Here is a 25,103-nt window from a genome sequence, read left to right as displayed (position 1 = left end):
CTTATTTAAACACTTTACACACACCAAACACACTTACCTCTGCACTCATGCACCCATCACTCACCTGAACACTGGACATCTCGAACCCGCCAAGCCCTTCAGCCCGACGGTCCGCCTCGCTAACTTGGCGTGGTTTGGAGCCGTCGGGCAGCCCACACTTCAGGGCTAAAAATAGGCAGTTAATTGGCACTAATCCCCTTCCCGCCTCGGGAGGCGGCTCCCAGCACAGGTTGGGTACCTGCCTCCTGGGAAACGGGCATGGAGGCGGGAAGGGTTCGTGCCCCCCGATTCTGCAATTTTCCCCCCACTGCCGCCTCCAAGGGGCTTGAAAATTCGAGCCCAATATATTTTATTCCTCCTTAAAAAGGGAGAGAGAAAAAAAAAAACTTTTTTTGTTTTTACCGGTTGTATTGTGTTTTGTGGGGGTCTCTGTTCTGGTGCTCGTCCTTCTTCCCTGGCTTTTACCGATTGTAAAATTGCAAATATGTTCTTGGAAAAATTCTGAGGGAGGAAAAAAGTGCGTTAAATTCAGCAGCACTGGAGCTTTTATTAAGTAAACATGGAATACAGTGACATGATCTGCATTTTTCATACAAAACTGATGCCTGTGAACGCGAAGAATAGTTCACAGAAAGGTAGTTACGGTTCTGCATAATTAAGAATTAATCGGAACTTCACTATCTTTCAGCATGCTGCATACTGCCATCTTGTGTGCACAAGTAAGGAATACCAGAATTTAGACAATGCCTTCTTTGACAGATTTTCAATTTAAACATTGGATCAAAAACACAAAATTAGCATATTACAGCCAATGTTCGCTTTAAGCCGTGCGGCTGCTCTCCGGATCTCCCGAGCAGCCGGCTCTTCGATGCGAAAAACTGGGCATGCGCGGAATTTTGAATGGGCCGCGCAGCCCCTTAAAGGGGCCACACACCCAAAAAAAATGAACGGGAACATTGATTACAGCTGCTGGGTAAATAAATGCATTAATAAGAGCTGGATATTGCACAGGAATTAAGGATTTTTTTTTAAATAATCAGTTGTATCTGTATGGGAAGATAGTGGTGACCAGATGCGAGTTTAAGGTGGTTAGTGGCAGCGGTTAGTGGCACCAAGGGGACTTTTTGCAGCTGCTTCTGGGAGGATAGTGGTAGCCTCAGAATAAAGCTAGATTCGATGGAATGAGTCGGATACAACAGTCCAATCCCATTACATCAATGCTTATCTAGCTTAAGTCAGTGAAAACAAGAACAGCAATCTATACATAGGTACTTCAGGGACTTTCAAGGTCACAATGAAAATGTAACTGGTTACACCATTTAAGCACAACTGTCAAGTAACTGGCTTTAGTCACCTTTAATGTTACTCACCATAAGCACAAGAATCATGCTGTTTATAAAAACTAGTCAAGTGCGGAAACACGGACCGACATTATATATTTACAGGAATATCTCAGGGACTTTGTGACAAAAATGGTTAATGATCAATTTCTATACTACAACTAGCCATTTACAGTCACACTGCTGAGACCGTATCTATCTATCTATCTATCTATCAATATACTAGCTGGGGGAGCCCGGCTTTGCCAGGGCTGTTTTGGGCCGGGCGGTTTAAATCGAGTCCCAGGCTTTGGGGCCTGTCTGTCTGTCCCTGTGTGAATCTGCTGCCGGGCAACATTTCTACCTTTTAACAGCTTCAAAGATGAAAGTGAAAGTACTTATAAAACGTTTTTGGTAAATGTGATGTTATTTTTAAAAGAGATACTAACTTTTTAGAAGCTGGATTAGCAGATTTTGAGCTAGAAGTAGTGAAGCAATGGCTGCCCGATGCCTGAGTTGAAAAGCATTAGTCCCACCCACAGACGCAGTGATTGGCCAACCATCAGGCGACTGAACTGTAGGATTGGTCAATCGTGATGGCACAGGATTGGTCGACCTTGACGTCAGTCAATCAATGCTATTAGTAGATAATGAGTTTAATTTTGAAGGTTTTTTGCATAACGCTGCGAACAATTTTAGTCCGACCGAAAAGTAAATACGCTTATGACAGTTCTGGAATCGTCAGCTTTCTTTCGACGTAACGCACGTGTAGGTACGCTCTATAACTTTCGAGTTTATTCAAGACAGACAGACAGACGAAATGACAGACAGAAGTATCCTTTTATATATATATATATATAGACTAGCTGGAGTGCCCGGCGGTGCCGAGGCTTTTTCGAGGGCATGTTGTTGTTGGAAGAGAGAGCGCGACTGGGGGGGGGGGGGGGGGGGGGGGGAAGAGAGAGAGCGACTGGGGGGGGGGGGGAAAAGAGAGAGAGCGACTGGGGGGGAAGAGAGAGAGCGCGACTGGGGGGGGGGGGGAAGAGAGAGAGCGACTGGGGGGGGGAAGAGAGAGAGCGACTGGGGGGGGGGAAGAGAGAGAGCGACTGGGGGGGGGGGGGGAAGAGAGAGAGCGACTGGGGGGGGGGAGAGAGAGCGCGACTGGGGGGGGGAAGAGAGAGAGCGCGACTGGGGGGGGGAAGAGAGAGAGCGCGACTGGGGGGGGGGGGGAAGAGAGAGAGCGCGACTGGGGGGGGGGGGAAGAGAGAGAGCGCGACTGGGGGGGGGGGGGAAGAGAGAGAGCGACTGGGGGGGAAGAGAGAGAGCGACTGGGGGGGAAGAGAGAGAGCGACTGGGGGGGGGAGAGAGAGAGCGACTGGGGGGGGAGAGAGAGAGCGACTGGGGGGGGAGAGAGAGAGCGACTGGGGGGGGAGAGAGAGAGCGACTGGGGGGGGGAGAGAGAGAGCGACTGGGGGGGGAAGAGAGAGAGCGACTGGGGGGGGGAAGAGAGAGAGCGACTGGGGGGGGGAGAGAGAGAGCGACTGGGGGGGGAAGAGAGAGAGCGACTGGGGGGGGGAAGAGAGAGAGCGACTGGGGGGGGAAGAGAGCGAGCGACTGGGGGGGGGGGAGAGAGAGAGCGACTGGGGGGGGAAGAGAGAGAGCGACTGGGGGGGGGGAGAGAGCGAGCGACTGGGGGGGGGAGAGAGCGAGCGACTGGGGGGGGAAGAGAGCGAGCGACTGGGGGGGAAGAGAGCGAGCGACTGGGGGGGAAGAGAGCGAGCGACTGGGGGGGAAGAGAGCGAGCGACTGGGGGGGAAGAGAGCGAGCGACTGGGGGGGAAGAGAGCGAGCGACTGGGGGGGAAGAGAGCGAGCGACTGGGGGGGAAGAGAGCGAGCGACTGGGGGGGAAGAGAGCGAGCGACTGGGGGGGAAGAGAGCGAGCGACTGGGGGGGAAGAGAGCGAGCGACTGGGGGGGAAGAGAGCGAGCGACTGGGGGGGAAGAGAGCGAGCGACTGGGGGGGAAGAGAGCGAGCGACTGGGGGGGAAGAGAGCGAGCGACTGGGGGGGAAGAGAGCGAGCGACTGGGGGGGAAGAGAGCGAGCGACTGGGGGGGAAGAGAGCGAGCGACTGGGGGGGAAGAGAGCGAGCGACTGGGGGGGAAGAGAGCGAGCGACTGGGGGGGAAGAGAGCGAGCGACTGGGGGGGAAGAGAGCGAGCGACTGGGGGGGAAGAGAGCGAGCGACTGGGGGGGAAGAGAGCGAGCGACTGGGGGGGAAGAGAGCGAGCGACTGGGGGGGAAGAGAGCGAGCGACTGGGGGGGAAGAGAGCGAGCGACTGGGGGGGAAGAGAGCGAGCGACTGGGGGGGAAGAGAGCGAGCGACTGGGGGGGAAGAGAGCGAGCGACTGGGGGGGAAGAGAGCGAGCGACTGGGGGGGAAGAGAGCGAGCGACTGGGGGGGAAGAGAGCGAGCGACTGGGGGGGAAGAGAGCGAGCGACTGGGGGGGAAGAGAGCGAGCGACTGGGGGGGAAGAGAGCGAGCGACTGGGGGGGAAGAGAGCGAGCGACTGGGGGGGAAGAGAGCGAGCGACTGGGGGGGAAGAGAGCGAGCGACTGGGGGGGAAGAGAGCGAGCGACTGGGGGGGAAGAGAGCGAGCGACTGGGGGGGAAGAGAGCGAGCGACTGGGGGGGAAGAGAGCGAGCGACTGGGGGGGAAGAGAGCGAGCGACTGGGGGGGAAGAGAGCGAGCGACTGGGGGGGAAGAGAGCGAGCGACTGGGGGGGAAGAGAGCGAGCGACTGGGGGGGAAGAGAGCGAGCGACTGGGGGGGAAGAGAGCGAGCGACTGGGGGGGAAGAGAGCGAGCGACTGGGGGGGAAGAGAGCGAGCGACTGGGGGGGAAGAGAGCGAGCGACTGGGGGGGAAGAGAGCGAGCGACTGGGGGGGAAGAGAGCGAGCGACTGGGGGGGAAGAGAGCGAGCGACTGGGGGGGAAGAGAGCGAGCGACTGGGGGGGAAGAGAGCGAGCGACTGGGGGGGAAGAGAGCGAGCGACTGGGGGGGAAGAGAGCGAGCGACTGGGGGGGAAGAGAGCGAGCGACTGGGGGGGAAGAGAGCGAGCGACTGGGGGGGAAGAGAGCGAGCGACTGGGGGGGAAGAGAGCGAGCGACTGGGGGGGAAGAGAGCGAGCGACTGGGGGGGGAAGAGAGCGAGCGACTGGGGGGGAAGAGAGCGAGCGACTGGGGGGGAAGAGAGCGAGCGACTGGGGGGGAAGAGAGCGAGCGACTGGGGGGGAAGAGAGCGAGCGACTGGGGGGGAAGAGAGCGAGCGACTGGGGGGGAAGAGAGCGAGCGACTGGGGGGGAAGAGAGCGAGCGACTGGGGGGGAAGAGAGCGAGCGACTGGGGGGGAAGAGAGCGAGCGACTGGGGGGGAAGAGAGCGAGCGACTGGGGGGGAAGAGAGCGAGCGACTGGGGGGAAGAGAGAGCGACGGGGGGGAAGAGAGAGCGACGGGGGGGAAGAGAGAGCGACGGGGGGGAAGAGAGAGCGACGGGGGGGGAAGAGAGAGCGACGGGGGGGAAGAGAGAGCGACGGGGGGGAAGAGAGAGCGACGGGGGGGAAGAGAGAGCGACGGGGGGGAAGAGAGAGCGACGGGGGGGAAGAGAGAGCGACGGGGGGGAAGAGAGAGCGACGGGGGGGAAGAGAGAGCGACGGGGGGGAAGAGAGAGCGACGGGGGGGAAGAGAGAGCGACGGGGGGGAAGAGAGCGAGACTGGGGGGAAGAGAGCGAGACTGGGGGGAAGAGAGCGCGACTGGGGGGAAGAGAGCGCGACTGGGGGGAAGAGAGCGCGACTGGGGGGAAGAGAGCGCGACTGGGGGGAAGAGAGCGCGACTGGGGGGAAGAGAGCGCGACTGGGGGGAAGAGAGCGCGACTGGGGGGAAGAGAGCGCGACTGGGGGGAAGAGAGCGCGACTGGGGGGAAGAGAGCGCGACTGGGGGGAAGAGAGCGCGACTGGGGGGAAGAGAGCGCGACTGGGGGGAAGAGAGCGCGACTGGGGGGAAGAGAGCGCGACTGGGGGGAAGAGAGCGCGACTGGGGGGAAGAGAGCGCGACTGGGGGGAAGAGAGAGCGCGACTGGGGGGAAGAGAGCGCGACTGGGGGGAAGAGAGCGCGACTGGGGGGAAGAGAGCGCGACTGGAGGGGAAGAGAGCGCGACTGGGGGAAGAGAGCGCGACTGGGGGGGAAGAGAGCGCGACTGGGGGGAAGAGAGCGCGACTGGGGGGAAGAGAGCGCGACTGGGGGGAAGAGAGCGCGACTGGGGGGAAGGAGAAGAGCGCGACTGAGGGGAGGAAGAGAGCGCGACTGGGGGGAAGAGAGCGCGACTGGGGGGAAGAGAGCGCGACTGGGGGGAAGAGAGCGCGACTGGGGGAAGAGAGCGCGACTGGGGGGAAGAGAGCGCGACTGGGGGGAAGAGAGCGCGACTGGGGGGAAGAGAGCGCGACTGGGGGGAAGAGAGCGCGACTGGGGGAAGAGAGCGCGACTGGGGGGAAGAGAGCGCGACTGGGGGGGGAAGAGAGCGGCGACTGGGGGATGAGAGCGCGACTGGGGGAAGAGAGCGCGACTGGGGGGAAGAGAGCGCGATGGGGGGAAGAGAGCTGCGACTGGGGGGGAAGAGAGAGCGACTGGGGGGAAAGAGCGCGACTGGGGGAAGAGAGCGCGACTGGGGGGAAGAGAGCGCGACTGGGGGGAAGAGAGCGCGACTGGGGGGAAGAGAGCGCGACTGGGGGAAGAGAGCGCGACTGGGGGGGGGAAGAGAGCGCGACTGGGGGAAGAGAGCGCGACTGGGGGGAAGAGAGCGGCGACTGGGGGAAGAGAGCGCGACTGGGGGGAAGAGAGCGCGACTGGGGGGAAGAGAGCGCGACTGGGGGGAAGAGAGCGCGACTGGAGGGGAAGAGAGCGCGACTGGGGGGAAGAGAGCGCGACTGGGGGGAAGAGAGCGCGGACTGGGGGAAGAGAGCGCGACTGGGGGGAAGAGAGCGCGACTGGGGGGGAAGAGAGCGCGACTGGGGGAAGAGAGCGCGACTGGGGGGAAGAGAGCGCGACTGGGGGGAAGAGAGCGCGACTGGGGGGAAGAGAGCGCGACTGGGGGGAAGAGAGCGCGACTGGGGGAAGAGAGCGCGACTGGGGGGAAGAGAGCGCGACTTGGGGGAAGAGAGCGCGACTGGGGGAAGAGAGCGCGACTGGGGGGAAAGAGAGCGCGACTGGGGGGAAGAGAGCGCGACTGGGGGGAAGAGAGCGCGACTGGGGGGAAGAGAGCGCGACTGGGGGGAAGAGAGCGCGACTGGGGGGAAGAGAGCGCGACTGGGGGGAAGAGAGCGCGACTGGGGGGAAGAGAGCGCGACTGGGGGGAAGAGAGCGCGGACTGGGGGGAAGAGAGCGCGACCTGGGGGGAAGAGAGCGCGACTGGGGGGAAGAGAGCGCGACTGGGGGGAAGAGAGCGCGACTGGGGGGAAGAGAGCGCGACTGGGGGGAAGAGAGCGCGACTGGGGGGAAGAGAGCGCGACTGGGGGAAGAGAGCGCGACTGGGGGGAAGAGAGCGCGACTGGGGGGAAGAGAGCGCGACTGGGGGGGAAGAGAGCGCGACTGGGGGGAAGAGAGCGCGACTGGGGGGAAGAGAGCGCGACTGGGGGGGAAGAGAGCGCGACTGGGGGGAAGAGAGCGCGACTGGGGGGAAGAGAGCGCGACTGGGGGAGAGAGAGCGCGACTGGGGGGAAGAGGAGCGCGACTGGAGGCAGGGGAAGAAGAGCGCGACTGGGGGGAAGAGAGCGCGACTGGGGGGAAGAGAGCGCGACTGGGGGGAAGAGAGCGCGACTGGGGGGGAAGAGAGCGCGACTGGGGGGAAGAGAGCGCGACTGGGGGGGAAGAGAGCGCGACTGGGGGGGGCAAGAGAGCGCGACTGGGGGGGAAGAGAGCGCGACTGGGGGGGGAAAGAGAGCGCGACTGGGGGGGAAGAGAGCGCGACTGGGGGGGAAGAGAGCGCGACTGGGGGGGAAGAGAGCGCGACTGGTTGGGGAAGAGAGCGCGACTGGGGGGGAAGAGAGCGCGACTGGGGGGGAAGAGAGCGCGACTGGGGGGGAAGAGAGCGCGACTGGGGGGGAAGAGAGCGCGACTGGGGGGGAAGAGAGCGCGACTGGGGGGGAAGAGAGCGCGACTGGGGGGGAAGAGAGCGCGACTGGGGGGGAAGAGAGCGCGACTGGGGGGGAAGAGGGGGGGGAGGGGAGAGAGAGGGAGGGGGGGAAAGAGAGGGAGGGGGGGGAAGAGAGGGAGGGGGGGGAAGAGAGGGAGGGGGGGAAGAGAGGGAGGGGGGAAAGAGAGGGAGGGGGGAAAGAGAGGGAGGGGGGAAAGAGAGGGAGGGGGGAAAGAGAGGGAGGGGGGAAAGAGAGGGAGGGGGGAAAGAGAGGGAGGGGGGAAAGAGAGGGAGGGGGGAAAGAGAGGGAGGGGGGGAAAGAGAGGGAGGGGGGGAAAGAGAGGGAGGGGGGGGAAAGAGAGGGAGGGGGGGAAAGAGAGGGAGGGGGGGAAAGAGAGGGAGGGGGGGAAAGAGAGGGAGGGGGGGAAAGAGAGGGAGGGGGGGGAAGAGAGGGAGGGGGGGAAAGAGAGGGAGGGGGGGAAAGAGAGGGAGGGGGGGAAAGAGAGGGAGGGGGGGAAAGAGAGGGAGGGGGGGAAAGAGAGGGAGGGGGGGAAAGAGAGGGAGGGGGGGAAAGAGAGGGAGGGGGGGGAAAAAGAGAGGGAGGGGGGAAGAGAGGGAGGGGGGAAGAGAGGGAGGGGGGGAAGTGAGGGAGGGGGGAGAGAGAGAGGGAGGGGGGAGAGAGAGAGGGAGGGGGGAGAGAGAGAGGGAGGGGGGAGAGAGAGAGGGAGGGGGAAGGAGAGAGGGAAGGAGGAAGAAACCGGGCAGCCCAGACTAAAGATGGCGCTGTTCGGGCCCACATTGAAGTTCTGCCATGATCAAAGATGGCGTCACGAGAAATTGTCGTGCCGCCAGGATCAAATATGGCGCTGTGGTGTCGCTGCATTGAACTGCTGCCAGGATGAAAGATGGCCGGGCCCAGTTGACGGGGTAACCCTCCTCCCCTCCCGATCTCCAGAGCCGGTTGCCGGGTTAACCCTTGAGAGAGAGAGAGAGGGAGGGGGGGGGTGGGGGGGCTGGAGAGGGGATAGTGGGCGGGGCCAGAAAGAAAAAAACTGTCTGCCAGCCTTCAGGGCGGGTGCGGCCAGCCTTGAAGGTGCGTGAAGAAGCCGGCGGCCATTTTCTCATGTCGGTTGGAAGCACGGGAAAAAAAAAATTCTTAATAAAAACTGCAAAATTTCTTTACTTTAAAAAAAAAAGTAGCTGCAAAGTACAAAATCGGAAATCTTCTAACTTTATATGTTCTTTCCTTAAAAACTTTTGGCTTTTGAAAACCGAAAGTTTTTTAAGGAAAGATATAAAGTTAGAAGATATAAAAACTGAATTATTTATTCTCTATCTCTTCACTTACATTGCAATAGTTGCTGCAGTCACTCCAGTGTTCGCGAAGACTAAAGTAACTTTTATTTATTCTGTCTTATTAAGCATCAGGCCCCGCCCACACATGCCATAGGATTGGTCAACCATCACGTTATGGGGGAGACCGAAGGGGCGGGGGGGGGGGGGGGGTGAGGGGTGGGAGGAGCTTGCCACAAAACAATTGCCTAGGGTCCAGCATGACTGGCAACAGACGCCCAGGCTTAGAGGCCTACCTGCAAAAACAGGGAAAGGTAGGAAAATTAATGAGATTAGATAAAAGATTTAGAAAGTAATTAACTTTTTTTTTTAAAAAACAATTTCTGAAAGTAATTAACTTTTTTTTTTTTTAAAGAATTTCTGTTTTAAAAGGAACTTTTTTTTTTTAAAGACGCAGAAAGCGGGAAAAAGAAATGAAAAGTTTGGAATCAAGGTGGCGGCGACTCACCTCGGTTCAGAACGATAAGGCCCGCCCACACACGCACCGATTGGTGGACCGTCAGGTCACCGAAGCGTAGGATTGGTCAATCGTCCCGTCACTCGACCGTTGGAGGGCCCGCCCGCACGCGCCAGGAACCCGCCGTACGATTGGTCGACCTCGACGTCACTCGATGCTAATGAGCGGAATGTTGAACGTTTTTTGGATACCGCGGGCGCAATTTTTGTCCGGCCGAAACGTAAATACGCTTAGGACGGTTCTGGAATCGTCAGCTTTCTTTCGATGTAACACACGTGTAGGTACGCTCTATAACTTTCGAGTTAATTCAATACAGACAGATGTATCCTTTTATATATATTAATAGTAGATAGATAGATATTTTAATTGTAGATATATACACACACACACACACATAGTATACCCAGTATGCCAAGCAATGGATTAGGCTCAATAGGTTGCTTCATAACAGTGGAATTACTGATGTCAACATTATACGACCGCGAATCTCAAAGGCTTATAACCAATCATTATTTTCTTTAACATACAAATAACATGTGGTAGAAGCAAAATCAATTTAAAAGTAATGAGAGCATTTGACAGGGAAACTGCATAATCCAGTCATTCAATCCTTCGCACATAATCCACAATTGTCCTTACTCAACTATCCAATTCAAATTTAGGGTAAATTTATCAAATTACATTTAACAGAAAATGGGAATACTCAAGTGGTTCATGATCACAATTGGTAAACTTAATATATGACTGTTTCACAACCTAATCAGGGAAGCCACAGAGGTGGTGCACATCCTGATCTGGTAATAGTAAAGTGATCCAGGTAAGATAATGGAAATGGAAATCAAGGCATCATTGGGGGATAGCTGCTATGGAATGATCAAGTTCATCATGATCTAAGATTCAGAAATTGAAGACTAGGAGCCAAGTATAGAATTTTTAAATGTCTGACAAAGAAAATATGAGGGGACAACTTAAGCAAATTGACTGGGTGGGGCGGGGGGGGAGCGGTGCAAGGCTTGTCCAACAGCACTTCAGCAGCAGACAAGTGGAATACTTTTAAAGACATAGGCCTAGAAATTCAGTATAGCCACGTTTGGGGCGCTACAGCCGGGCGTTCGCTAAATTTTGCACCCAGCGCAACTTAGCGCCACCTTCGCCGATATTCAGTTGCATCTCCCCAAGAGGTTGCTGCTACGCTAAAGCAGGCGATGCACAACTATCATAAGGCACTAAGCCGGCGAGCTGGGGCGCTACCACCGAGGGCGGGCGCAGCACAGGTGCAGCGAGTTGCTGATTGAAGGCAGACACGCTGGCGCCAGTCAGCTCTTAAAGGGGGAGGGTGGATTTGTTTGGCTGCCACGCCCTGCACACTGCAACCCTGAATCAAGGCCTGAACATAGCTGCTTCAACAGGTCAACACCCACGACTATGGAGAAGGCCAGGGAGCGAGCGCAGCGCTTCAGCGAGGGTGCCCTGAAGGTACTGGTTGGCGCAGTGGAGCGCAGGCGCCTTGTCCTCTTCCCTGATAGTGGCAGGAGGCCGCTGCCCAACGAGTATCGAAAAGCCTGGAGGGAGGTGGCAAACAAGGTGACCTCCAACAGCGTGGTTGGCAGGACTCCTGTGCAATGCAGAAAAAAGTTCAACGACCTCACTCGGGTTGTCAGGATGAGTACCCTTTCCAGTATCCTCCTCATCCCTGCATGTGCACCTCACTTTATGGCCAAAGGGACCTGAAAGCCCTAATGCCCAGCCCTCATCCAGCAGCTATGGGATGTCATGAAAATCACTTGCACATTCAGGACTTTACACACTGTCAGGGCTATTCCACCATGGGAGGCAGTGCAGGCAAGATGAGGGCTTCACACTGTCAGGGCTTTTCCACCATGGGAGGTAGTGCAAGCAAGATCAAGGCTTCACACTGTCAGGGCTATTCCACCATGGGAGGCAGTGCAGGCAAGATCAGGGCTTGACACCGTACTTAGAGGCCGTCCTTTCTCTTGCAGGGCAAGCTGGCCCACAACCGAAGGCAGCAGCGACAGACAGTGGGAGGCCGTCCTGACCTCAAACAGCTCAGCGACCTGGAGCAGCGTGTGGAGCGCATTATGGCAGGCCAGCTGATTGGCCCCGTCGCCAGTGGAGATGCCGATCCTGTTCTGGGCCCCAATGTTAAGGGCATCACCTTTTTGACACCTCTTTCCACTTGCGCCTCACACCAGCATCCTTTGCCACTATCGAACCAATGCAGTGCATTGCAGCACTCATGCCTCCCTCGCTGCCGCCCTGTCCTCACGCTAAAGCAACTCTTGTGCCTCCCTGCTTTCAGATGGTGAATCGCCAGGTGAGGAGGCGGGCCCTCAAGCTGGCACTGTGTCTGATTCGGAAATCGAGGAGGAGGAAGAGGAAGCCGGCCCATCAGTGACACCCTCAGCCGAGGCAGCCCATGGCCATGATGGGGACACGTCTTCCCTGGAGGGAAGCGGGGGGGGGGGGGGGGGGGGAAGGGTCTGAGGAGAGTGAAGCTCCAGGGCCCAGCGGGCTGCAGCAACGCGGGAGTGGTGGGGAAGCTTGGCGGCCTTCTCCCCGGAGGGTGAATGCGGCCTCCAGTCCTGCTATGGTGAGCGCAGAGGAGGTTCGGCTCCTTGCTGAAATGGGCGCCCAGGCTGAGCGCAGGCACACTGACCTCATGGCTGCAGTGGCAAGGATGTCTGACTCCATAGAATCACTGGCAAGGAGTGTGCAGGAATTCGGGGCAGCACAGGCCAGGAGTCTGCAGGACTTCATGGCAGCACAGGCTAGGAGTCAGCAGGACTTCGCTGCATCACAGGCGGCTTCCAAGTGCTCAGCCGTGCCGTGCATTCACTGGCTGGTGTGATGCAGACACAGACCAGGGCCACACGGGCACTAACTGCTGCCACCCTCGCTGGTTCGGCCAGGCATCGCCGGGGCACTCGCCGCGCCGCAGCAGCCCAGCAGTCTGTGCTTCAGCAGAATGCTGCGCATGCTGCAGTGCTGACCTGTACGAGTGCCAGTGTATCAGTCGACCAGGGAGTGCCTATGCTCTGTCAGGTTGGCAGCATTCCTGCACCCAACACTGTCACTCCTCCACTGCAGCTGCCACTACCCGTAGGACAGACTGCTGCCGCCCAAGCAGAGTTGGAGCAGTCAGCAGCCGGCCCCTCCAGGCCCAGAGCTGGTCCAGGCCGACCCCCAAGGGCATCTGCAATCTCACCATCTGACCCCCAGCAGTCTTCCCCCAGCCTTGCTGCAGCCACTGGGGTCCCATTGAGGAGGAGCTGCAGGGCGGGAAGGGGCCACTCGCGGAAGCGAGATGGATCACCCTCGCAAGGGAAAAAGTAGACGGTGTGGCCAAATGATTTTTTTTATATAGGAGGCAGAGGGGTTTTTTTTTATATATGAAGGCCGAGACCGCTGTGTTCTTTTACATATGAAGGCCAAGACTGTTGTGTTCGTTTTTTTTTATATAAAGGCCGAGGATCATGGTCATTTTTGTTTAACTGCTTTTTGCATTTTCTGAAGAGCCAGTTATGTCTCTGACAGTTTTTTGGGGGGTTTCTCTGAATTAGTTTGTCATGCGGGAAGGGCACAGAGTTTGCACAGTAAAAAATTTTCTTTAATCGCATTGTCCATGTTTGCTTTTGGAAGTATTTGTTGCCTTGACCGGCTGAGGGCTTGCGGAGCGGCTACATTCATCTTCTTTCATTGGCACAAGCCATTCCCTGAGGGCCTAGAACCGAGTTGCAATAAGCCGCCGACGGACAGCCCTTGCACTTTGTGCCTCCCTCCCGTGTTGGTGCTCCTCCTCCTCCGGTGGTCTTCCAATGTCTGCTGGCAGTGGTTGAGTCCTGCGGATAGCCAGGTTGTGCAGCATGCAGCACACTACAACGAAATGGGAGACTCGCTCAGGCGAGTACTGTAGGGCTCCCGCGGAACGATCCAGACAGCAGAACCGTTGCTTGAGCACGCCGATTGTTTGCTCAATGATGTTCCTGGTTGCTTGATGGCTGTCATTGTATCGCTCTTCAGCAGGGGTGCTGGGCGCACTGAGCGGGGTCATCAGCCAGGTACACAAAGGATAGCCTTTGTCCCCGAGAAGCCATCCTCGTGGGTGAGCCTGGGCTTCGAAAATGTCTGCCACAGAAGTCTGGCGCAGGAAGAAGGCATCGTGGCTGCTGCCTGGAAAGCAGGCATTGACAGCTAGTATGAGCTGCCTGTGGTCACACACCAACTGCACGTTGAGCGAACGGTAGCCCTTCCGGTTGCGGTAATCCTCGGCATTCTGTAGAGGTGCTCGCAAAGCCACATGCGTGCAGTCAATGGCGCCCTGCACCATGGGGAAGCCCGCTAATGCTGCAAATCCCATTGCACGCTCTTGCTGCTTGTCCAGGGTCATGGGGAAGGAGATGAACTGACGTCTCCTTCTGAAAGGGGCATTGGTCACCTGGCGGATGCAGCAATGCACCGCGAACTGGGATATGTTGGCAATGTCCTCAGTAGCGGATTGGAAGGAGCCGGTGGCATAGAAATTGAGAGCCACCGTCACCTTTGCTGCCACCGACAGAGATGTCCTGCTCCTCAGCTGTGGCTGCAGATCTCTGCGAAGCAGGTGGCAGATCTCAGTGACCACCTCCCTTCTGAATCGCAGCCTCCGAACACACTGCTCCTCAGACATGGGTGGGTAAGGCCTCCTGTGCTGACGCCTGTTGGCCCTTCTCCATCTGGCCATGACTGGCACTCTCTCACGGCCCCCATTATATGTTTCGAATCAAGGCTATGGCACTGAAAGTTAAATCCAAGTGCAAAGCTCTGGCCTGAAGCCAGAAGTACCTGTGCGAGCGTTGAGTCAAACCAGAAAGCTCTCTCCCTTTGTCTCTCTCCAAATATCCGTCTCTCACAAAGGAGGAGTGGAACAAAATGGCTGCCACTTATACTGCAGGAGGAATCCCCTTTAATTAGCACCCCCCGCACCCCGCAGCGACTGGGAACCGCTCCCCTCTACCAATCGCTGGGGGCGCCAGGCGCACATAAGGGCGGCGCCACTGAAGTTCCGGTTCGGGGCGTACCAAGGGCGTTGCACCATGAAATGACGTCAGGATCTGCGCGCGCAGCTGAGCGGGCGCTGCGGTTTTGCGCCGCCGCTAAATCTTAAGTGAAGTTCACAAGAGGCGCAGATCGCGCCACGCCCGGGCGCTAGCCGCTTAGCGCCCCACTTCTCCTCCTCCTAAGGCGCTAGCGGCTGGCGCTAACAACTGAATTTCTAGGCCATAATGTTGAGCATGGGGATAAATACAGACAGGATCAGCAACATAGACAAAACAAACCTGACCCTAAATGGATTAACAAAAATTAAACCAGAAGCACAAGAGAGGAAGAACAACCTCTACAATTCCAGCTGGGAGAAAGGTGAGGGACACTAGGATAAATATACGAACATACAAAAACGTATTAAAAGGATGATTGGAGGAGCAGAGGGGTAAAGAAGTATGTGCAGAAAAAAAAGCATAGCTTTATTGATAAGCAAAACAGATCAGTAAGAAATTCTCAGTATTGTAACAGTGAGAGGCTGGAGAAGAAAAGTCTAAAAGATGCCAATGGAGCTGACACCGAGGATAAATTAATATACTTAATGATTACTGTTACAATTTGAGCATTCTTCAGATACTTTTTCTCCTGCCCAGTATAAAAGGTTGCTTCCATGGGCGAGCCTACAATTCATGAAGGGAAATGTGAGCTTATATGCAAAGTAATTCTGGGGGTGACCAATAAACCACTAATGCTGCTTGTAAGCTTACTGAAAGTAATACAAAGTGCCTCCATCACCTAGTCTCTTGTGCGATGGACAAGCAACATTGACTGACTATATATATCTCGGGCTATAAATTAAAAATCAGGTTAATTAAATGAAAATTAAACAGAAGCAAGAATTGCTCTATTACAGCAAAACAATGCTCAATTCAAAAATAGTAATAATGAAACTTTGATCATTCTCTTATTTGGAATAAAAGCCTGCAAGGAAAGGTTTATGTCAACTCAGATATTGAGTGCTCCAATGGCTCCCAGCTCACCAATTGCCTACCAAAGCAGAAATGCATTATGGAAATCTTGATATAAGACTCCCCCCTCCTTACTTTGAAAACCAAACTGGGACAATAGACAATCAAGAGGGTGTCTTTTACAATTAAATGCAGCTATTAATCACAGTAATTTGAAGGCATCAGTGTGTTGGACAGGTTTTCCATAGAAAATAATGAAATAACTCAGAACAAGAGTATTTTTTCTCCCAGGGGGCTTGCATTCCCAAACAATTAGCTCTTTCTCGCAGCAAGGTAATCAATATTTGTACTGTTACCTATGTGGACTTGGCAACTAACTCTCGTTAAGCTATCCACCTAAACAGAGGAGACTCATTTGTTTTTTAAAAGCTTCAGCACAAGACAAATAATGTGCATTTCAGCTATACGCACGTGCAGTTTGTTTCCAGCAAGCATTAATCAGGCTGAAGTGGCCAACAGTTACAACATACAAAGTCCCCCTAAAGAAATTAAGATAAGTAGTCCGTTATGATTTGGAACAAACGGATCGATACATAAAATAAAATGATTATTTCTTTCCAAGTATTCACATGAGTGATATGTCCTCCTTAAACAGTGATAATCCAAAGTGAATTAACAACTTTGATAAGAATGAGATGGAAGTACTAGACAGTCTAAAAGGGCTGAAAACAAATAAATCCTCAGAAGAATGGCATTTGTCCCAGAGTATGGCGAGCGCCTTTATATAGTACCTTCCACGACCACTGGACGTCCCAAAGTGCTTTACAGCCGATGAAATACTTTTTGAAGTGTAATCGCTGTTGTAATGTAGGAAACACTGCAGCAAATTTGCGCGCAGCAAGCTCCCACAAACAGCAATGTGATAATGACCAGATAATCAGGAAGGAGATCTATGGAGTGCTGGTGATTATTATGAGGGAGTCAAATACCAGGGAAGTCCCAGTAGATTGGACACAGGCTTGCATGGTGTACATTTTCAAACAGGGCGACAAAGCAGGCTCCGTCAACTCTTCAATCGTGGAGCAAAATAATGGAATCAATTATCAGGAGCAAACTTCAGGGTTACCTGTACAATGATAACCTACTAAATCGCAGCCAACATAGAAAAGTCAAGGCGACTGGTCAGGCTGAATCTGAGCAAGTGACATCCCCAGAGTACTCCAACATAGAATCATAGAATGATACAGCACAGAAGGAGGCCAGTCGGCCTATCGTGCCTGTGCTGGTTCTTTGGTACTACTATCCAATTAGTCCCACTGTCCTGCCCTTTCCCCACAGCCCTGAAAATTTTTTCCCTTCAAGTATTTATCCAATTCTCTTTTAAATCGTTCTACTGAATCTGCTTCCACCACCCTTTCAGGCAGCACATTCCAGATCACAATAACTCGGTGTAACAAAAGCAACAAAACATGGCGTATCTAGACTTCAAAATGGCATTTGACAAACTTCTGCATGAAATGCTGCAGGTTAAGCTCAAAGATTTAGGCTAAAATTTGGGAATTAATATGAAATGAGAGGGGATCTCATTGAAACTTATAAAATTCTAACAGGACTAGACAGACTAGATGCAGGAAGGATGTTCCCGATGGTCGGGGAGTCCAGAACCAGGGGTCACAGTCTAAGGGGTAAGCCATTTAGGACAGAAATGAGGAGGAATTTCTTCACCCCGAGAGTGGTGAACCTGTGGAATTCTCTACCACAGAAGGCAGTAGAGGCCAATTCATTAAATATATTCAAGAAGGAGTTAGATATATTTCTTAAGGTTAAAGGGATCAAGGGATATGGAGAGAAGGCAGGGACGGTACTGAATTTGGATGATCAGCCATGATCTCATTGAATGGCGGAGCAGGCTCGAGGGGCCGAATGGCCTACTCCTGCTCCTATCTTCTATGTTTCTATGAAATTGGCTGAAGTGTAGAAAACATCAGATTGCTGTCAAAGTAGGAGTGCCGAATGGGATGTCTGAGGAATGGGTGTTGCAATAACTACTGTTTCTAATTTGCATTAACAATTTGAATTAAGAATTGAACGCAAATTGGTTAAACTCACACAGCATCAAAAATTGAGGGGTGGAGGAGTAGATTCTGAGGAATCAGCTCAAGAATTTCAAACAAATATTTAAGTGGCCAGAACAATAGCAGATAAATTTAATACAGAGTATCAAATGCTGCGCATAGGAATAAGATGGGCGACATATGTACTCCATGAACGGCCTCAAAATAGTTACGGTGAAATTGAAAATGATCTAAGGTTAATAGCAAGAACAGAAAATGCTGGAAACACTCAGCAGGTCAGGCAGCATCGGTGGAGAACTGATGAAAGGTCATCGACCTGAAACATTAACTCTGTTTCTCTCTCTACAGATGCTGCCTGACCTGCTGAGTGTTTCCAGCATTTTCTACCATCCACAGTATTTTGCTTTTTTTTTTTTTTTTTATATGGTTTTCTAGATTTGACACTCTATACTCCAATCACCACAGATCAGCAATCAACAAAGGATGCAAAATGCTGAACTATATAGCTAAAACAGTGTTGTGCTATACTCCACAGTTCCACTCCCTTTGCGTTGCTCTTCTTCCCCTGGCACGATCGTCTCCTGTACTTGTTACATCCCTTCTCCGACTACTGCCACACACATGAAAATGAGGCAATCAACAGCTAACCTGTGCCAGCAACTCTCAGAATATGCAGTCTGGGCATGTGGTATAGAGGATATTCCAGCATGCATCAGTGTGATTGTCTCAGCATCCAACAGCAAGCATGTCTTCCTCAGTCTGTAACATTATTGATCCATTTATTTGTTTTTCCAAATGATTTCAAAACCAGCTGGACAAAGAATTCTAAAAGCTATAACAGGTAAAAGAAATTCAAATGAAAGGTAAAATCTGGTTTATTAATTATTGGCAGAAAAATGTTTTGATTTCAAAATTGTTTGCAGGAACAAGTTCAGTGCACAGAAAGTTTTTCCTCCTGGTTTAATATTAGCTCAATGTTTTTTCCAAATCATTTGAAAAGGAACAAAGATTTTGTGGTAAAGTTTCAAAGAGAGGCTACATCTCAAAGTCACAGACAAAAGGTGTGATCAACACATGTGCTTTATTTAGTTATACTTCCAAAATAATCTTTAATTATGTTGCTGTGCGAGCCTGCCATGTGTGTCCAGCACAGTTTCTTTTTCATATTTACTACATTTACAGTTTTTTTCTTTTCCCCCTTTTCCTTTCCACTGCCTTGGCCATTTTCGTGAATTTTTGTTCTTTTAATTGCCATTGTACATCATTTACCAGTTTTCACCTCTTTCCAGCCTTTCAACCCATTATTTCTCTTCATCTTCCCTTTCCCTTTTGCTCAGCTCCACTGAAGAGCTCACTTATTACACTTTGTGCAGTCCTAGCAAAAAAAGTTACATCGAATTTACAGCACAGAAACAGGTCATTCAGCCCAACTGGTCCGTGCCGGAATTTTTGCTCCACACGAGCCTCCTCCCACCCCTCTTCATCTAACCCTATCAGCATATCCTATTCCTTTCCCCCTCATGTGCTTATCTAGCTTCCCATTAAATGCATTTGTTATTTGCCTCAACTACTCCTAGTGGTAGAGCAGTCCACATTCTTGCAACTCTTTGGGTAAAGGAGTTTCTCATAAATTACTGAATTTATTATTGACGCTCTTATATTTATGACCTCTAGTTTTGGACTCCCCACAAGTGGAAACATTTTCCTTACATCTACCCTATCAAACCCTTCCATTATCTTAAAGACCTCTATCAGGTCACCCCTCAGCCTTCTCTTTTCTGGAGACAAGAGCCCCAGCCTGTTCAGACTTTCCTGATAAGGATGATACCACAACTGAGAGGATATACTTTATGAATCTTTTTGCACCTTCTCTAATGTCTCGATATCCTTTTTATAATATGGAGACCAGAACTGTTCACAGCATTCCAAGTGTGGTCTAACCAAAGTTCAATACAAGTTTAACATTACTTCTCTGCCTTTCAATTCTACCCCTCTAGAAATGAACCCCAGTGCTTGTTTTTTTTTTTTTTTAATGGCCATATTGACCTGTGTTGCTACTTTTAGGTTACACTGGAATGTCCACCCATCTTTTCTCTTTATAGATACTGCAGACCTGCTGTGTAATTGCAGCATTCTCTGTTTTTATTTTAGATTTCGAGCATTTGTAATTACTTCCATTTTCTTTCCAGCTATGTATTTATCCAGCTGCAGTAGGTCAAGGGAAAAGCAAGCTTCTTTGAGCAAAAATGTTTTGTCATAATTATGAACTGCTTCCTGAATCCGACCCAATGCTACCACACTCAGATTTCCAAACGTGGACAGTTCCCAAAGGCCCTGAACCCTACGCCGCATTGTGGAGACATTAGGTTTCCCATTGAAGTGCCGTCAAACCCTAGGATCCCTATCCCAGTTCTGTCAAAGCCAAAATTTCCCCCTCTCCTGTGCTACTGAAACCCAAGGCTCCACCTGGTGCTACCAAACTCCAGGACCGCCCTCCTATGTTACTGAAAACTCCCAATACCCTCCCCACATGCTACTAAGCCCCAGACACTCATGCTAACTGCGGTTAAACAAAGACATGTCCCGCTCTAGTGCTACCAAACTCTCAGATTCCCACCAGAGTTTAGTCACCATAAATCAGTAACCCACATTGTGTGATACATGGCATAATACCATTATTCTTATAAAACAGTACATCCTCTAACTCAGTGAGCAAAGTCATGGGAAATCTGCTAAAATATAAATGTTTTGTGTACAGCACGCATTTCTGTAAGCAGCAAACTTTAACAGTTGCATCCGTATATCCCCTGATTCACCATGAACACTACAGGAGATCAACATACAACTGTATATATATCAATCACTATGCATGCAGCCTTCCAGCTTCAATACCAGGGAACTATGATGGCAGCTGAAATGAGATGACTTTTTGCTAGTATCTGACTGGTATATAAAAAAACTCAACTGCAGAAACCGCAAACCAATTAGAAACCTCAGACGCAAGCTGACACTGATCTAATCAGAGACTTTGAGCAGCCAGGCAGGGCAAATGCAAAAAAAAACATACATACATAAGAATGTACTCGCAATAGGGGACTTGGTACAGTGGGAGAGAACAAGTGCGGAATATCAGCATGCCATGCCAGAACATTTACCGCCCGCCACAAAAAAACTGCAATAAGAAAATGCTTATTATAGTCACACTGAAGGATACGTCAAGAAAAACAAACTCCAAGTACTGTATCAATTTTCCTAGGCTGAGATTTTGAGCCTACTGCTTTTTGTTAAAACACCAGCATAAACTCTTCATCTGAACCCCAACAGGATGATATTACAGGAAACTTTGTGCTATCCGGCATCAACGGGACCGAGCTGTTGCCGTCCCATCAAAACTGCCGGACAAACCAGCGCTAATGTTGAAACATACGGAGATTTTGAGCTCCGTATCTGGCAACAAACCCTGTTGCTTAGCAACAGCTTCTAAACAGTCGGCCGTACCTTGCAAGCATCTCTGTAGCTTAGCAACAGCTTCAGCGAGACCTTGCAGAGCTTGAATGTTGGAAAAAAGCAACGAAAAGAAAAAAAAAACTAACAAAACGGCTCCTGATTTTTGCCGGTGGCTCGAGTTTGCCGGACATTTAGCCTCCGGATAACACAAAGTTTCCTGTAATTTGCAGTAGCATTTTGGTCTTGACACAGGGGAGGAAGCCACTGCAACAAATCTCTATATTGAAACAAATTGTGCAGCAGTACCCAATTCCAGTCACAGGGTGGTGCGGTGCAATACCCAAGAGCGCTTCAAACCCAGAGTTGTTTGGCTTCTGCCTGAACATACCAAAGAGCAGACTACTTGCCAACTGGCGCCAACAAACTACACTGACTCAGACTTAAAAGAGGCAATTGGGAGAAGAAAGAAAGAAATCTTCCCATCTTTCAATAGATCTCCCGTGATGCTGCACACATGAAACAAAGATCTGTACAATACTGAACGATCATCTTAATATTCCACAACAATGTGGTAACAAGCCTCCTTAAATCAGTGGCTGACAGAAAGTGCCACTAAGACAATTCTGCACATCACACTTTAGGAAGGATGTCATGGCCTTAGAGAGGGTGCAGAGCAGATTTACTAGAATAGTACCAGGGATGAAAGATTTCAGTTAAATGGAGAGACTAAAGAAACTGAGGTTGTTCTCTGTAGAGCAGAGAAGGTTAGAGAGATTTGACAGACGTTCAAAATCTTGGAACCGTTTTGATAGTGTAAATAAGGTAAAACTGTTTCCAGTGGCAGAAAGGTCAGTAACCAGAGGACACAGATTTATGGTAATTGGCAAAAGAACCAGAGACGACAAGAAAAAAAAATTACGCAGAGAGTTATGATGATCTGGAATGAAGTGCCTGAAAGGGCGGTGGAATCAGATTCAATGGCAAGCTTCAAAAGGGCTATGGGCGAAAGAGCAGGAGTGGGATGAATTGGATAGCTCTTTCAAAGAGCTGGCACAGGCACAATGTGCTGAATGGACTCTTTCTGTGCTCTATGAAAAGATGTTCATGAAAAAGAAACTTGGGAACTTGAATAATTGTGAAATGTGTAGTTATTATGTTTGTCGCTACAAAATATTAGCAGGAAAACCAAACCCAGACAAAGTAACATTAAATCCACCACCACTAGCTCACAGGAAAGAGTTAGTGATGTGAATATCAGCACACTACCTACAAACCAGCCAACACCAGCAGGCAAGCAACCATGCTCACATCAAGAAGTAAACCACAGAAGTGCACTACAGAGATATTTGCAGGTTTTCTTTATGTTGTAAAACAGAACTTCATTTTCAATGCACTGAGGAGACAGCAGCTCCAATGACAGCATGCTATTTATTCGACCGTGTCCGTTCTATCTCCCACACTTCTGCCCTCACCCCTGCCCCTCCCTCCCGGAACCACAATAGGGTTCCCCCTGTCCTCACCTTTCAACCCACCAGCCTCCACATTCAACGGATCATCCTCCGCCATTTCCACCACGTCCAAAGTGATCCCACCACCAAACGCATCTTCCCCTCCCCTCCCCTTTCAGCATTCCGTAGGGACCGCTCCCTCCGAGACACCCTAGTCCACTCCTCTATCACCCCCCAGCACCCCTTCCCCTGGCACCTTCCCGTGCAAGCGCAGGAGATGTAACACCTGCCCTTATACCTCCCCCCTTCCCACTGTCCAGGGCCCCAAACACCCGTTCCAGGTGAAACAGCGATTTACTTGTACTTCTTGCAATCTAGTATACTGTATTCGCTGCTCACGATGCGGTCTCCTCTACATTGGGGAGACCAAACGCAGATTGGGTGCCCGCTTTGCGGAACACCTCCGTTCAGTCCGTAAGGGTGACCCGAGCTTCCGGTCGCCTATCATTTTAATTCACCGCTCCATTCCCACTCGGACCTCACCGTCCTTGGCCTCTTGCATTGTTCCACGGAAGCTCAACGTAAACTCGAGGAACAGCACCTCACCTTCCGATTAGGCACTTTACAGCCTTCCGGACTCAATATCGAGTTCAACAATTTCAGATCATAACCTCGGCCCCTATTACATTTTTACTTATATTTTTTATCCACACCTTTGTTTTGGTTTCTCCCCCCCCCCCCCCTTCCGCACCCCCCCCGCCCCCCCCACCGCCCCACTTCCCTTATTTTTTCTCTCTCCTACATGGCAGCTGTCTCCCATTCTGCTAACGCATTTCACACCTAATCTAGCGCTGTCTTTTGTCTCCATTAGTCCTATCACCATCTCGTCTCGTTTTGAATACCTCTTAATGTCTCTTCTCTTTTGTTCTCTCCCAGCTCGGCCTCTTAATCCATTTCATTCCCTGTGCCTCTTTAGTCTTGATAAAGGGTTTTGACCCGAAACGTTGACTCTAATTTCTCTCCATGGATGTTGCCTGGCCTGCTTGAGTTTTTCCAGCATTTTCTGTTGTTATTGCTATTTATTCCCCTCTCCCCTGCCACCCCACCCTCCCATCGGAGCCAACAAAAACAATTTGGAAAAATAGCGGAGCTAAATGTCAATTCCGAACAGAATAAAAAAGAGGAAGCATTTACAACTCGCCAATTTTCTTTTTTTTTAATTATGGATTGAGCAGCCAATAAATAGCTCCAATGATGGTGTACTATTTAATTATTTAGTCGGCGAAGGCAGCAGAGTCATCTGGAAAATATTGGGAAAGCAACAGACAACAGAAAATATAAATTCCCAACAGAATAGAGAAGAAAAAGCATTTACAGCCTCTTCTATGCTGCTAAAACTCTCCGTTCTTTTTTTATACATTTGTTATGCCCTGAGCTGCCAGCAGCTGCTATTTATATTTTCCAATGGTGTCAGCTCTAGAACAAGAAATTATAATTTTTCAACTTTCTAAACCTATCAAATCATTTAGAGGCTGTATTACTGTTTAAATTGAAGTACTTCCAAATTTGCTGAAGTGAGAAGAGGCTCAAGGCTTGTAGTAAACAGGGACAAAGTCAAAAAATGGAAACCAAGCAGCTCGATGCAAGACTAAAAGGTAAGTTAGTAAAGCAGGCATTGCAACAGCGTATCTATTATTATATAGTATATTGAGTATATGAGGCACGCAGTTTTAGAAATTCATTTTAAACACCTGCAATAACTGCTATGCCAGCAGGTGGCACTGTAATAAGCAACACAATAGCTCCGATATTATAGTAAGGGAATATAATCCCTTGATTGCACAAAATGATTTGAATTCTTTTGAAATTAAGACAGAAAGAGAGAGCAAGGGGGAGCATTTTACTCAAGTTGCAAAAATCTTTGTTTTATGGCTGTGTAGTCAGAAACACGTTAGGTTTTGAACCTAATGAATACTGCACAACAGTGGAAAGTTCAAAGTTTGTGAATTTCAAAATACAGTGTGTATCGATTTGTATGTGGGTTCAATGACGACACATTCATGAAAGAGCTTGTCTTTTTATCTAAAGTATGTTCAACTCAGTTAACAGCATTACATGAGACACCATCTTAGAGATCCATCTAAAACGAAACTAAAACTAAACTGCTTGTCTCTCACATGCCCTCTGCTGGTCAGGCATAAATAATCAATCAGGCAAATATGCTGGTAAGGCATAAATAATCAAACAGGCAAATACCATCACTATTTGCTGATATCATTACATCTCCCTTTCTTAAAACAAAAGTATTTTACTTTTATCTAACAACATGTTTTCTTTGTATTACTCTGCATTTTAACTGTAACACTTAATGAACTTACATTATCATTATCATGATCAAGGTTTTTTAACCTTGTTTTGTGTGATCACATGAAATATGTAAATACCTAGAACTTGAAGAAAGAATAAGATAACATTACTTCCTTCTATAAACAAGAGTCCTTAAACTTGCTCAATGAGTCTCTCAGGAGGCTTCACGTGTCTTGAGGATTTTCTGATTGATTGTCCTTGAATCTGAGTTGTTGCCTCAGATGATGGTTTCTCAGCTGTGTGATCAGGTTGTTCAACAGGATCAGTCTTTTGACCTGCTGTGGCTGGTCCCATGAGAAGAACTCGACGATTTCTTCGCAGAACAGCGCCCTCATCTGTCTGAATGGTGTATGATCTTGGTTGAACTTCACTCAGGACAATTCCCTTCTGAGTCCATATGTTTGTTTTGTCTTTGAACCTTACTTGGTCACCAGTGTGGAGTTCAGGTAG

The 25,103-nt window shown here is 51.1% G+C and overlaps 1 protein-coding gene across 1 annotated transcript in view; it reads right to left on the bottom strand.

The window, feature by feature from the left end:
• The window catches only part of cdc73 (cell division cycle 73, Paf1/RNA polymerase II complex component, homolog (S. cerevisiae)), a 498,975-nt gene that overhangs the window by 393,252 nt on the left and 80,620 nt on the right, over nt 1–25,103 (bottom strand). The window contains exon 8 of the mRNA XM_085982387.1: nt 403–501. Coding sequence (XP_085838513.1) covers nt 403–501 — 99 coding nt within the window. The remainder of the gene's footprint in view (nt 1–402; nt 502–25,103) is intronic.

Source organism: Somniosus microcephalus, chromosome 3, assembly GCF_052327205.1.
Source record: "Somniosus microcephalus isolate GS21.2 chromosome 3, FLI_Smic_1.0, whole genome shotgun sequence".
Classification (NCBI taxonomy): domain Eukaryota; kingdom Metazoa; phylum Chordata; class Chondrichthyes; order Squaliformes; family Somniosidae; genus Somniosus; species Somniosus microcephalus.
Note: the sequence above shows the minus strand (reverse complement) of the source record. Positions and strands in the feature narration are given on the sequence as shown.